This window comes from Neophocaena asiaeorientalis, unplaced genomic scaffold (genome assembly GCF_003031525.2).
Source record: "Neophocaena asiaeorientalis asiaeorientalis breed wild unplaced genomic scaffold, Neophocaena_asiaeorientalis_V1.1 scaffold108, whole genome shotgun sequence".
Classification (NCBI taxonomy): Eukaryota; Metazoa; Chordata; class Mammalia; order Artiodactyla; family Phocoenidae; genus Neophocaena; species Neophocaena asiaeorientalis.
This window is the reverse complement of record NW_020173770.1, coordinates 1144808-1157389: the sequence shown is the minus strand read 5'-3', so window position 1 is coordinate 1157389 and position 12582 is coordinate 1144808. Positions and strand designations below refer to the sequence as shown.

At 56.3% G+C, this 12582-nt stretch overlaps 1 protein-coding gene across 2 annotated transcripts in view; it reads left to right on the top strand.

Moving 5' to 3' along the window:
• Positions 1–12214, top strand: part of MGMT (O-6-methylguanine-DNA methyltransferase) — a 283714-nt gene extending 271500 nt beyond the window's left edge. The window contains exons 6-7 of one of the 2 annotated variants that reach the window (XM_024751578.1): positions 3415–3554; positions 11175–12214. In XM_024751578.1, the coding sequence (XP_024607346.1) occupies positions 3415–3554; positions 11175–11384 (350 nt within the window). In that variant the 3' untranslated portion in view covers positions 11385–12214. The remainder of the gene's footprint in view (positions 1–3414; positions 3555–11174) is intronic. The other variant, XM_024751577.1, reaches the window with a different exon arrangement.
• Positions 12215–12582: the final 368 nt, after the last annotated feature.

The following is a 12582-nucleotide window of genomic DNA, read 5'->3' as shown; positions in this document are numbered from 1 at the left end:
ACCTTTGGGGACCATAGCTCTTCCCATCAGAAAGGATGTTTCTCCTCAGGGCCTTCAGCACCTGCGGGCCCCCCACCACTGCAGGATTGCTTGGGGGCGGCGGTACAGGAGTTCAGAGGTAATAGCACAGAGGGGGGCTCCTCCGTGCTCTGAGCATCAGGGGTCCTTCTCCCTCCTCAAGGTGATGAGAGCCCTGGGCTCTGTCTACAGCAGCAGCACCGCCGGGGTCAAGGCTGCAGTCAGTCCTGGCCGGGGGTTATTGAGGGGAAAAGTGGTAAACTGGCGCGTCGTTGCGGGTTTCTTCAAACTCCTCTTCCCGAACCTTTACTTTCCACGGCCCTCAAATAGCTGCTCTGTGCCTCGTGCCGCCTTGTGCCCAGGCTCTATAAAGGCATTCAGCAGAGACAGGCAGGGAGAAGACGCTGCCTCTGTTCCCCCTGGACCAGAACCCCGTTTCCTTCCACTTTCACGTTCTCCCTCCCAGGTTCATCCCTGGAAAGGTCGTGTGGCCGCTTTGATGCTGAGGTGGCATCAGGTCAGTTTAGCTCGTTTACACTTGAAGAGCACGTAGCGTCAGAACTTGCCTCTGGAGTCACCTGGTCAGAAACCTGGCTCCCTCCCAGATTATCGTGAGCTCCCGTGTGCCAGCCTGGGTGCCCCCTCTGTGCCGGAGGCCAGAGAAGGCAAGTCCTGGGAGGGAGAACCCTTGGAAAGTTGGAAACCTGTCAAATGGCCGTGACCCACGCGTGGACACCGGGTTTGACGCTATGGCGGGGCATCCTACAGGTTTAGGTGGTTGCGGTGGGTGTGTTTAAGTAGCCACCCAAGCTCAAATGGAGATGGCCGTGTCCTTAAGATAAGGGGGATCTAAGGAGCAGTCTTCCAGCAGAGCCTACCTTGACCTCACCCGGACCCCAGAACAGGCAGGAGATGGGGAAGGAGAGGAACACCCAGAATGTGGCCTCCGGAGGCTGCAGGTGCTCTCTGCAGAGGACCTTACGGGAGAGAAAAGGATGGTGTTTCAGTGGTTGCCCCTTAGGGCACCTGAAATGATGGTCCGGCCACTAAAGACTGATGTGGTCACCTCAAGAGAATGTATTTTACACATCGATCATGGTAATCTTTATGAGCAGGTTTTGCTACATTTTAGAATGGTACCCAACAACCGAGAGTGTTGTCCCCCCCCAACCCCGTTCAGAGGGGTGGGGCTCAGGTCTGATTTTTCACAGGTCCAGGGCGAAGGCGCTGGCTCTGAGCACCGCTTAGACTCATAAATGCATTTGCTCCCTACAAGGTGGAATTGAGTTTCCAGGTACATTTATGCAATGATGTGCTTGACTGACTAATACTGCATTTCTTGGGCTGTTCGTCCCAATACCATTGCCTGGTACATACAAGGTGAGAAACGGTTTCCCGTGGAAAACCTGACAGTGAAGCTGAAAGTGTTCGATAAACTCTGCGCTCATGTACGGGCATCCAGTTGTTTTATTTTTACAGTGTTTTTCCCCTTGGAAGGAGGGGCGCTCTGTGACTCGGCAGGAGTCCGTCGGCGCCTGGCGCTCAGGTGGCGGCCGGGGAGCTGCGCCGCGGCTTCTCGGAACTGTTCTGTCTCTCCAGCTTCTGTCTGCACACACCTCTCACCGTGTGCCTGCAGGTTTAGTAAGTTCCAGACTGTCCTCCTGGAAGACCTAGGCAGCATCCTCCCCTGGGCCAAAACACGGAAAGCAAAAACCAGCAACGCTGGGCTGTGGGAAGAAGGCAGGAGACCGGCCTCTGCTTCTCGCTGTATCGACTTGTATCGTTTCTTTTCCGAGACGGCTATCCCTGAAACCTCTTTTTCTGCAAGTTACCACCAAGCTGCCTTGCTTTTCTTTTTTCTTCCTTTTTTTTTTTTTTTTAAGTTAGACACAACAACGGGCGACAGTGATAATGATGAACAGTTTGATTTCAAAACCCTTTCTGAAGAAATCACAGTAAACAGAGTCTGTTTGCCTAAGGAAACGCTCTCAGCAATCAGCTAGTCACACAACCGCCCGTGCTAATGAACCCAGAGCTGTTAACGTGGTTTCTTCAGTTAAATTGATTCATGAATTTTGAAGAGAACATTATCTAATGAATTTTCTTTGAATAGAAAGCAATTAAAAGGACAAATCAGTCTGATTAACCCCAGAGTCACCCTCCTGCCACAAACGGTGTAGAGTTTGAAATTATATCATAAAAAACTAGAGCACATTTGCTATCTTTTTGCCCTCTGCTAATCCATGTAAATTAATGAACAACAAAGTCAATTTCTCTGCTGACCCTTTTCTGGTATCACCTGGATTATGCTGATGTGTAATTTGCTTAATGTTATAATAAAGTCTAAACAGATTTTTCTTTCCCAGTGAAGTGATTATCATTCCCTTCAGTGAAGAAGTGATTTTTCTTATTTAACACGCATGTAAGGGTGTGTTTCCTTTAAGAACCGAATCGCACTTGGCCAGCTTGGCACCGAGTGTAATTAGTGCTATTAGGGACACACTCAGGGACTGCGCCCCTGCCCGTGGAATCCTTCCCTTTGTTGCTGCGTCGGGCGCTCCCGCCCCCCCTCTGGGGGCCGCAGCTCCGTGTCCAGTTCTCCCACGCCGTGCGTCCCCTTCGGAAAGACAATAGGTGTCGGTTCAGACCCACCTCCTTCACATGCCAGGCTTCTCCCCAGCGCACGCACTCCACGCCCGCGAAACAGCTCTAAACCTGGAGCAGACGGAGGGAATGTTGTCGTGCGTTTTCCTTTTCATTCCTGCAGCGGGATGAAGAGGGAATGCCATTTGATGTGGTTTAGTCAATTCAGATGGGAATGAAGTTGTTTTATCTTTGCAGCCCTGCTCATTACAGATGCCTGTAGCCAAGGTCACCACCAGCCCCTGTGTACCGTGGCGTTTGGCAGTCTAAGCCTGCCCGCCATCGGATGTGGACAGCTAGTATAATATCAGAGCCCAGCCCGTGGCTTCCTGTTCCTTCTGTGTCCCAGCCGAAGTTGGAAATTAACCAGCGGAACAAAAGGTTTCGAAGTTGGTGTGCAAGCAGGACCTTCTGTGCTCACGGAGCGCACTGCGTGCTAATTTATACACACCCGGGTGCCGGGAGAGCGTGTCTCGGGCCTGCCTGGCGCTCGGGGAAGATGGGAGGAAGCCGCAGACCTGTGAGGCACGGTTGGGGACACCTGCAGAGGGGCCGGCCCGCTCCGTGCCCTGCGTCGCGCGCCTCTTCCTCCGTGTCGGGTGACACGGTGACAGGGCCGTGCGGAGCTGTTTTCGTCGAGAATAGCACCCCTGTGTATGTCGATGCACCCTCTCTTTCAGGACTGGAAGCCGTTTGTATCCGAGCTGTCGGAGCCGTGGGCCCAAATCGTGTCACTCTGCTCTCTCCCTTCAGATTCGTTCACCAGACAGGCGCTGTGGAAGCTGCTGAAGGCTGTGAAGTTCGGAGAGACGGTTTCTTACCAGCAATTAGCGGCCCTGGCGGGCAGCCCCAAAGCAGCGCGGGCCGTGGGAGAGGCGATGAGACGCAATCCTGTGAGTTTGTGTCCACGTGGCGGCAGCATGGCCGTGGTCGGTGGGGGGCCTGGGCACTGCGCTCAGGGGGTCACAGTGTCCTCTGACTGAAGCGGGTTTCAGGGGCAGCCCGGGCTGCAGTGGGCGGGGAGGACAGGAAGCGTTTGTGGTGGGGACCTCTGGAAGAGGCGTGGGTGGCACTGGCGGGGTGAAGGTGGTAAAGAAGCTTTCCCACGCACCACCGAGACCCTCCCCGCCCCACGACGCGTGTCAGAACCACGGGAACTGCTCGTCACAGGGAGCCCGGGGCGGCGAAGCCTGGAGAAGTGGCGAGCACACGGCCATTCGTTCACTGGACAGCTGGGCACGCTGGGTGCCTAGGGCATGCCCGACGCTCTTCCAGGTGCCGGGAGTACAGCAGGAAACAAAACAGACCCACGCACGAGAGCTTATGTTCTAGAAAAATTCACGTGCCGCGGTGTTTTCAAACCCATCCCCGTCGCCTGGGGGCTTTGCTCCGTCAGGAGGTCCAGGCCGTGGCCCTTGGGACCTGGGATGACTCATCGCTTTCGGGCGTGTCCCCAAGCTCCTTCACGTCTTTGTCCCCCCTTGAGTCTGCAGTCAGGCTGGGCTGAGAGCAGGACTCACAGACCACGCAAGGCCATCTCCCCAGGGGATAGGGTCAGGCGTCAGTGTGGGGTGGCCGCAGGCCTGTCGTTCCCAGGAGTGCAGAGGTTACCTCTGCTCCCCGTCACGCCACACATGGGCCAAGCGCTGTCCAGTCTCAGGGAGGAAGTCTGCGTGGGTTGTGGAGAGGCCGTGACGTGGGCCTGGCCAAGGCCACACACGCCTGTGGAGCCTGCAGGTGGGCAGGAAGGGCACCCCTGTCCGCACAACAGCTCGGCCCTCTGGGAGACCCCACACAGTTGCATGGGGCCCTGGAATATTCCCGATCTTACTAGTTTCCAGTGCCCGCCAGGGCCTGCTATCACATTGGGAATGGATTCTCCCTAAAGCTGTAGGAAAGTCTCTCATATGGTAGAAGAATGCCATCCTATCAGGAAAAGCAAAGGGAGTCATCACATCATGGGATGGGAAGTTACTAATCAAGTTACTAAACAAGCTCTTTCCCTTGTCATCACATCATGGGATGGGAAGTTACTAAATCAGAGAGGCCCCACTTTTTAAAAACTTGCTGTGGCCCTGCTGTGTTTTCAGAACTACTTCCACCGCTGCTCGCAGGGCAGAGGCTGGCGTTTTGCACACCGCATTCGGCAGCTCTCGCCACTCGGCTCGCGGCCGCCCGAGGGCAGAGCCGGTGTCTCGAGGAGATGGCAGCTTCTTGGCCTTTCTCCCAAACGGCACTGTTACTCTTAAGCAGCAGCCCCTGCCTTACTCAATGTACATCTGATCCGGAGAAGAGTTTTCTTCCGTATGAAAATACCTCACATCGTCAGGAGCAATATGTGATACGATGACACAGCCCCCCACTTCCCGTGTCCCTGGTCTCCACGATGGAGGCCGGTGGATCTGGTCAGCGTGTCGTTTTGCACCTGTTGTGCCGTAGTGGCGGCGGCCCAGCTACGTCGTTCGCGTACGCCTCCTCTGTGCGCTACAGGCCGTGTTTCCGCGCTGAGCGTGGGGTGACAGTGAGTCAAGTTTCTAGGTGTAGTTACATCTCCCAGTGAAGCTCACGTCACACCTTCCCTCTGGGAGGCCACCGTCTTCTCCCAGGTCCACTCAGTTTGGGGCAGTTTGACTTTGCTCTGGATAGAGAGACCACCCAGAGCCGGCTGTGGTGTCCACTCGGGGCCTCGAGGGAGAACTCTGGGGACTACTTTGCCCCCTCCTGCTTCACGGCGTCATCGTGCTGTGTAAAAATTCTCCCTCTGTCCCCCATCTCCATCCCTGTTTCAGGCCACGCTCCCATTCACGCCCCACGCGGAGACGTGGTCCTTCTGCCCTCCCTCCCGGCCTCCCTGCCTCCCGCCCTGAGGTTGGCCTCGCGTCCTGGCACCGCCCGCCCCATCAGCAGGCGCGGCTCCCATCCTTGCTGTGAAACAGCTCTGCTCACTGACGCGCACAGATGAGCAGCCCCTCACCTGCCCCCTGTGACGCCCGCGGTTTCTCACTCTGCAGTGGCGAGGCCTTGGCTGTCCGCCGATGGCGCTTGTGGCGATGTTCAGAAACATTTATTGTCCTGCAACCAGCGGGACTCTCTCCTCTTGCTATTAATCTCTATGACTGTTGCTGCTCAAGTATGGCCTCAGCCACTGAAATTTATACAACAGGATCTCACAGGGCTTAAAACTCTACCGTCCACGAAGTCCTACTCTGGACATCCCCGTCGCGTGCCCACGCCGAGGGCGGCCACGACGACGCACTCGGGCAGAGGATTCCGCCCGCCCCGCGTCCCCTCTTCTCAGCTCCCTTCCGTGCCAAGGGGGACAGGAGGTGGTGAGCACTCTGTGGCCTTTCCCTGGGCGTTCCTCTGTAGCTGGGCGCTGCCTGTGACTCACGCAGGGACCTCAACTTGATGAGAGGCTGCAGAGGACCCGACAGAGGCCTCCAGGTGTGGCTCAGAGGCACCGGAGGTGCTCCTGCAAGGAGATGCCTGCTGCGTGGGGCAGCTCAGAGGGAATCAACCATCCTCAGAGGGGTCCCACAAAGTTGGTAAAAGAGAACCTCCTCAGAACGGGCCGGGGATCTCAGTGGTGACCCAGGGACCTGAGGGAGGAAGGGGCCTAGTCAGGGACTGGCTGGCGTGTCCGCCTTCTCCGTGCTGATGGCAGGGGCCCGGCCACAGCACCACACACGTGGGCCCCAGCACAGATAGCACATCGTAGAGGCTTACCCGCTGAAAACATCTTGTGTTCCGGCCGGGAAGAACGGCTGTGCGTTTCAGGAGGAGAGCGGCAGGTGGATGTGGAATGTTCCAGACCACTGTGAGGCCCACGGCACGCTGATTCCTTAGGCGGCTGGCGGTAAAAGGACACGTGCTGGCTCCCGCGACGACACGTGCTCTTGGCCTGGGCTGCTCTCCCCACACCAGGCTGAGGGGCGGTTTTTGCGGTGGTGTGGTGGGGGAGTTTCGTCCCATTCCAGGCCGTTGGCTTTTCCATGGTTTTCCGTGAAGGAATCAACAGCCCGGGTGAAACGGTTTCGCAGCCTTCCGGAAGACCCTCTCTCAGGCCCAGCCTGGGGGACAGGCCGTCTTCCGGCGGGGCGGGTTGAAGAGGCCTCACGCCCTCCCTGGTAAAGCACCCTTCCACTCATCCTCAGACAGAATTTGCTAAATGCAGTTCAAAGGCAATCAATACTTGCACAGAGAGTTTCTCCACCTTCTTCTAAACAAACGCATTCCTGAGGAGTTAGTTTATTCACAGATTGCCATGAGCGTTAATGACCCCCTGAGTCTTGTCCTGCCCGTCACCCAGATGGCTGTTGATAAAGATTTAGCAGCATGTTCTAAGTGTCAGGGCTGTCAGTGGGGCTGAACCATTTGACCAGAAGAAAAAACGCACAGGGAGCTATTGATTACAGCTTCTCGGTGTCACTTGTTCACCAGGATTTAGGTATTGATGAGGCCGCAAGTGAAAACAAGCTCTTTCCCTTGTGGGCTGCTACCCACAAGAACAAAGGCAAAGCTGGAGAAAATATTCAGCCGGCACCAGAATCAGAGGGATTCCATTATTGATCGAAAGGCCCCTTCGTGTTATTTTTGTTGGAGACAAATCTATGGGTTTGGAAGTTTTATAGCATTTGAGAAAGGGTCTGTGTAAGTGATGGATTCGCGTACTGGATGAATTAGATTTCACAGCGTGAAGATTTCAATGCAGCTGTGATATTATGAGCTTCGTGGTTGTTGATGAAAATTGCATTTCGTGTAGCACAGGCTTTAAAGGAGAGGGCATAGAGGGTGCAGACCCTTTGAAATGTCCTGAGGGCCCCAGTGAATTTTAGCAGGTTTCGTCATCTTGATAGTCTGAAACTTGCCACCAAAATCAGCACAAGCAGAAGCAGTGTTCCCATTTCCGGAGGGGAAGATAGTGTGTGTTTGGTAAGACACCAGTTCTCCATCAAAGATGAAGACTGGTCATAGCTATCTTCATAATTGCTGTTCCAGGCCAGCAGTCCTGTCATCTGCGTCCTGCATAGAAAGGGAGAAAGGTCCACGTTACACACTTTGTTACAATTTCATAGTTTGTTGGGCGAGAGGGAAGAAAATCAAAGCTCACTTGTGAAATCTGCTGTTCGGTAGGAAAACTGAATTGGTGCCTAAATGTTTGTAAGACTAAATGGAATTAAATGTCTGTCTCTTTATCAGTCAGAAACTTGAATTGTATATTACCTAATCATGTCCTCCCAGCAATTATTAATGTACTATTGTATTTGATAAAAACCCTCCGTCAGAGCAAACAATCTGTTCTGAAAGTTTCCCGCTACTCCCTCCAGGCAGATGGGAGCTGGGTGCCGCGGGCAGGACTCGGCGGGACTCGGCAGCGTGTCTGCTTCTCGCTCAGTTAAACTGCACTGGAGAGGAAGTCTGAGCTCACCCTCCCTGTGCGGGGTCAGAACCCCACAGACGATGCGAGTTACCATGGCAACTCTAACTTCTGGTCCAAGGCGGGACTAGTCTGTGATGTGCGGGAAGTCAGATTCCCACCTCCCAAGCCAACTTACTTACGTGCCAGCGCCCCCAGGCCCCGCCTCGGCGGTCCCCTGGGGGCAGTGTACAGAGTGTGGGGCTGGAATCCCCTCTCGGCCCCTAAACAGCTTGTCAGCTTGGGCCAGAGGCTTAACGTGTCCCGAAGTTGAGAGTGCCTGGTCTGGGCTCGTTGGAGGACACGATGTCACGATGTGCACATCAGGCATGCTCTCCCCAGAGCATCATTACTGAGCAACGTGTCTAGGACAGGGACTGGGGATCCAGCCAACCTCCTGGGACAGGTGCAGCCCCACAGAGGGGCACTTCCTGGCAGGCATGTGTATGTGTCTGGTGCCCAGCAGGTGACACCCTGCTCCACCCACAGTGAAGGGCCTCCGGTAAAGGCAGAAGTAGGAACGACCGCCCGAGGGAGCAGGGGGTGCCCAGATACCATGAGAGGAGGTTCCCCCCACGGGTGGGGTCTTTCAGGGTCTGCGCCCAGCTCCCCACCCCGGCGCCATCTCCAGAGTGGGCCCCGGTTCCTGTACCTGTGCCCGCTGCTATGACCTTCTTTGTGGAGCAGCCACCGTGATGTTCCCACAGGGATGAGAGCTCTCACCCCAGCATGCCCTGGGCCTGCAGTGGCCGCCCACCGGCGCCCCTTCCTCCCGCCAGGATGGAGCTACCTAGGATGAAGCCTTTCTTCCCCAGGGACTCCAGAGCAGACCCTTCCCTTAGCAGAAGTCTGAACTCTGCCGAGGCCTGGGGAGTCCCTCCAGAGAGCAGCTCTTCTCAAGCTCTGAGTAACTGCTTGTCCGGATCCTTACGCAGAACAAGCATTGGTCTCCCAGAGCCCCGTGCAGTGGGAACACGGGGTACAACTCCTTGTGTTTGGTGGCCCCCGGCATGTGGCCGTCCCTGGCACACTGGGTGTGCTCTAAGCTGTGTCCACTGGCTGCCCAGGAAGACATCTCCCATCCACTGTGGTTTTCAGGGGCCGTAATTGCATCCCTTTCTTTCCTCCCATCTTCTGAGCCAACTGAGACATGAGTAAAGGATGTTAGCATTATTAGGATAAAAGCTTGACTGGAGAGGTGGCGTGGCCATAGCCATAGCCATGGCAGGCTTTGCAGGAAGTCCCGCCAGAATTAGACGCCCCCCCGCCCCGTCCCGTCACTGGTCCCTGCAGGGGCGGGCGCTGACCATGTCTTGGAAGAGAAAAGGGCACCCCATGCCGTGGGGCAGGCAGTCCCCCTGCAGGACTCCACAAGGTGCTAAGCTGAGCATTCTCGTCCATTCTTCCAAGGGTGGCTGCTCAGGGAGTCGTCCTCCCCTCAGGGGGTTTGCGGGGGAGAGACCAGGCCCGGAGCAGCCCTCCAGTGAGGTCCTCCACGCGGAAACCAAAAGCAAGGGCAGTGGCCACTGCAGCCCCTCCACCCGTGGCTGTCAGAGCTCCGTGCGGACAGCGGCGCTGCCGTTCCAGGAACAGACCCCAAGCAGGGCTCCCGTGCGCATGCTTGGGACTCCTGCTGAGGAGGCCCCGCCAGAGAGGACAGGGGCTCCCCGCCCTGGTGGGGTTGGCAGCGCAAGTACGAGGTCAGGGGGAACTAGGCCTGTGAGTGGCTGCAGGAGTAGCGAGCAGCCCTCACGAAAGGGCCCCTCACTCCCATCGGCGACTGCGGGCCCTGGGGTCCAGTCCAGTCTGGTACGTGCGGTATCAGACCCCTGCAGGTCTGTGTGGTGCCAGCTCTGGGCCAGGAAAAGAAGGTGCCGGGCGCTGGGGGAGGCCCTGTCCTCGGGGCATCAGCACCCGGTCCACACGCCCGCCTGCCTGTCCGGCCTCCCGGGAACCAGGCCCTCACTCTCCAAGGCTGGGCCAGCCTTGCCCCTCCCCTGGGACTCGTGCTGCTGCATTGTGGGCCTCGGGTGAGCTTCACTGGGTACACAGAGCCCAGCCTGGGCCCGTGTTTCCTGGTGCATCTCAGGGACACTCGGCCCCTGGGCGACTGTCACTGCCCTTGGTCCCAGCAGCGGGGCCCTTCTGATAGTCGGCGGTTCTCTGTGGGCTGTGTTTGGACTTGTTTTCACTGTGAAGTGGCGCTGCTTTTAGTGGAGTCACTCTGTTGATTTAAGCAGGTGCCTGACGACTCCAGGCGTGAAAGGCCAGGAGCAGCCTTGTCTTCCCATTAGGGCTTCTTTTGGGGGGGTGGGGCGGGGGGAACCCTGTGGGACGAATGAGGGTGGGCATGGGCCGAGGGTCCTTGCTGGGATCAGTGGAAGAGCTGGCTGCCCCATCCCAGCAGGTGGGGTACTGGTGGCGGCTTTTCAGGTGGGAACAGGTGGAACTGGAGCTTCTCAGACTTGCCAGAGACTAAGGAGGAAAGCAGGTCCCCCCCAGTGCACGGGGGTAGTGTAAAGCCGGGGTCAGCAAACCTTTTCTATAAAGGGCCGTTCAGTCAATATTTTAGGCTTTGCAAAAGCAGCCGCAGGTACAGAGTACTGAGTGGGCGTGGCTGTGTGCCCATAAAACCTTATTTACAAAAACAGGCGTGGACTGCATGGGGACGGCCACACGTTCCAGCCTCTGGTTTGAAGGGGCCTGTGTGAGTACAGCATTCCCCGAAGTTTCTTCTTAACATCTTGGAAGTGTTGGAGAATTTTACGTGGTACCTAAACTTGGAAATGTCATTTTAAATTCTGCCTCCGTTTTAAATCCCTTATCAAGTGAAATTAAGCTTTCTCCTCCCCAGTCGTAGCATAAAGGGGTTCTCTAGAAGATGCCCCACATTCGCCTCAGGCGTTGGGCCCCTTCCCAGCCCACGCAGGATGCTCAGAGGCCAAGGGGTGAGCAGTGCTGAGACAAGAGCCTGCAGGTGGCCAAGCCCTGCGAGTTGGGCCCTGGGTCCATCGTGGTCAGGGGCCTTGCCCTGGATCCCGAAAGACCACACTGGCCTGGAGCCCAGCCTGACGGTGGCTGCCCCGCTGTTTTCCAGATGCCCATCCTTATCCCGTGCCATAGAGTGGTCTGCAGCAGCGGAGCCCTGGGCGGCTACTCTGGAGGCGTGGCTGTGAAAGAGTGGCTTCTGGCCCACGAAGGCGGCCCGGCGGGGAAACCGGCATGTGGAGGGGGCTCCCGTCCAGCGAGAACCTGGCACGGGGCCCTGGGCAGCGCCACCAGCTCCCAGCCTGCTGGCCAGGATTGAGTGTTTGTAGTAACAGCTCGCTGGGAGCACGGCGGGCGGCGGCACTGCCACATTAAAGGGGCTGGAGCCGTAGGGGTGCCGCGTGTCTGCTCCTTCTTTTCTACATTTTACGACAAAGTGAGTTCAGAGACTGGCCGCCGTGCGTCTAACTTGTTCCCTTCTCTCACACTGTCACTGTTCCATTTCTAATACTGTTAAGTCAGGGCTGAGACAGTGGGGGGCTGGCAAACATGAGGGCGACTGCCCCGGAAGGAGGGGGCATCCGGCGTCCACCCCCTGCGTGCTCCCCGCCTGCCCTCTCCTCTTGGCTGTTGAAGCTGCTGGCATGGTGCTGCTGGAGAAGAGGGGACGGGCCCTGGAAACAGGTGCTTACTGTGATTCTCCAGCCTTATTTTTCCAACCGCCAGAAAGCGAATGCTGGGTGCATCCACTGGGGGTCGTGTCAGTGGAAAGAAAATAACCGCTTCCCAGAAAGATTTGGGAAAACAAACAGCTCTTGGCGCATGGGCGTGGTTGAAACGGCACCTCTCTGAGGAATGGAGTCTATCCCAGCCTTTCTCTGGACAGAAGGTGACGAGGGATGCCGACCTCTCCTTCCTGACACCTGACGTCGAGCCTGGAAGTCCAGGGTCACACACGAAGGCGGGTCAGCTCTTGTCACCGACGGCAGAGAGGAGCGTCTCCAGCATCCGCCGGGCACACGGTCTGATACTTCAGTATCGTGTTGTCACTTTAGCGTTATAATTGACTTATCCAAAAAGCGTAAGGGAAACTTGTAGCTCTGTTTGTGGATAAATAATATGTATGGAGAAAATAAACCATGCCCAAGTGTTCAGTAGAATGCTGTGTCTTTGTCGAGGGTGCCTGCGACAGTGTAAACAGCCGCAGGGAGGCTTGAGCGGTTTGTGTTTGTCACCGGAAACCTGGGTAAAAATACAGCCCTGCACGGGTACAGTTTGGGTGTACTGTGTATCTCATGGTACCTTCATATCGACAAAAGAGCAGGTACCTAACACAGACAAACTAGGCTTTTCTCACCAGTTTACAATTTATTGCATCCCTTTCTTAGGTCAGCCAAGTTAATTCTGGATTTTTTCCCTCAAAAATAAAATATGACCATTTCCGCATTCTCTTCTGATCTTGGTCCTTCTCAGGACTTGGTTACGGCGGAGTCGCGCTCCTGAGGGAGCTGCATAGA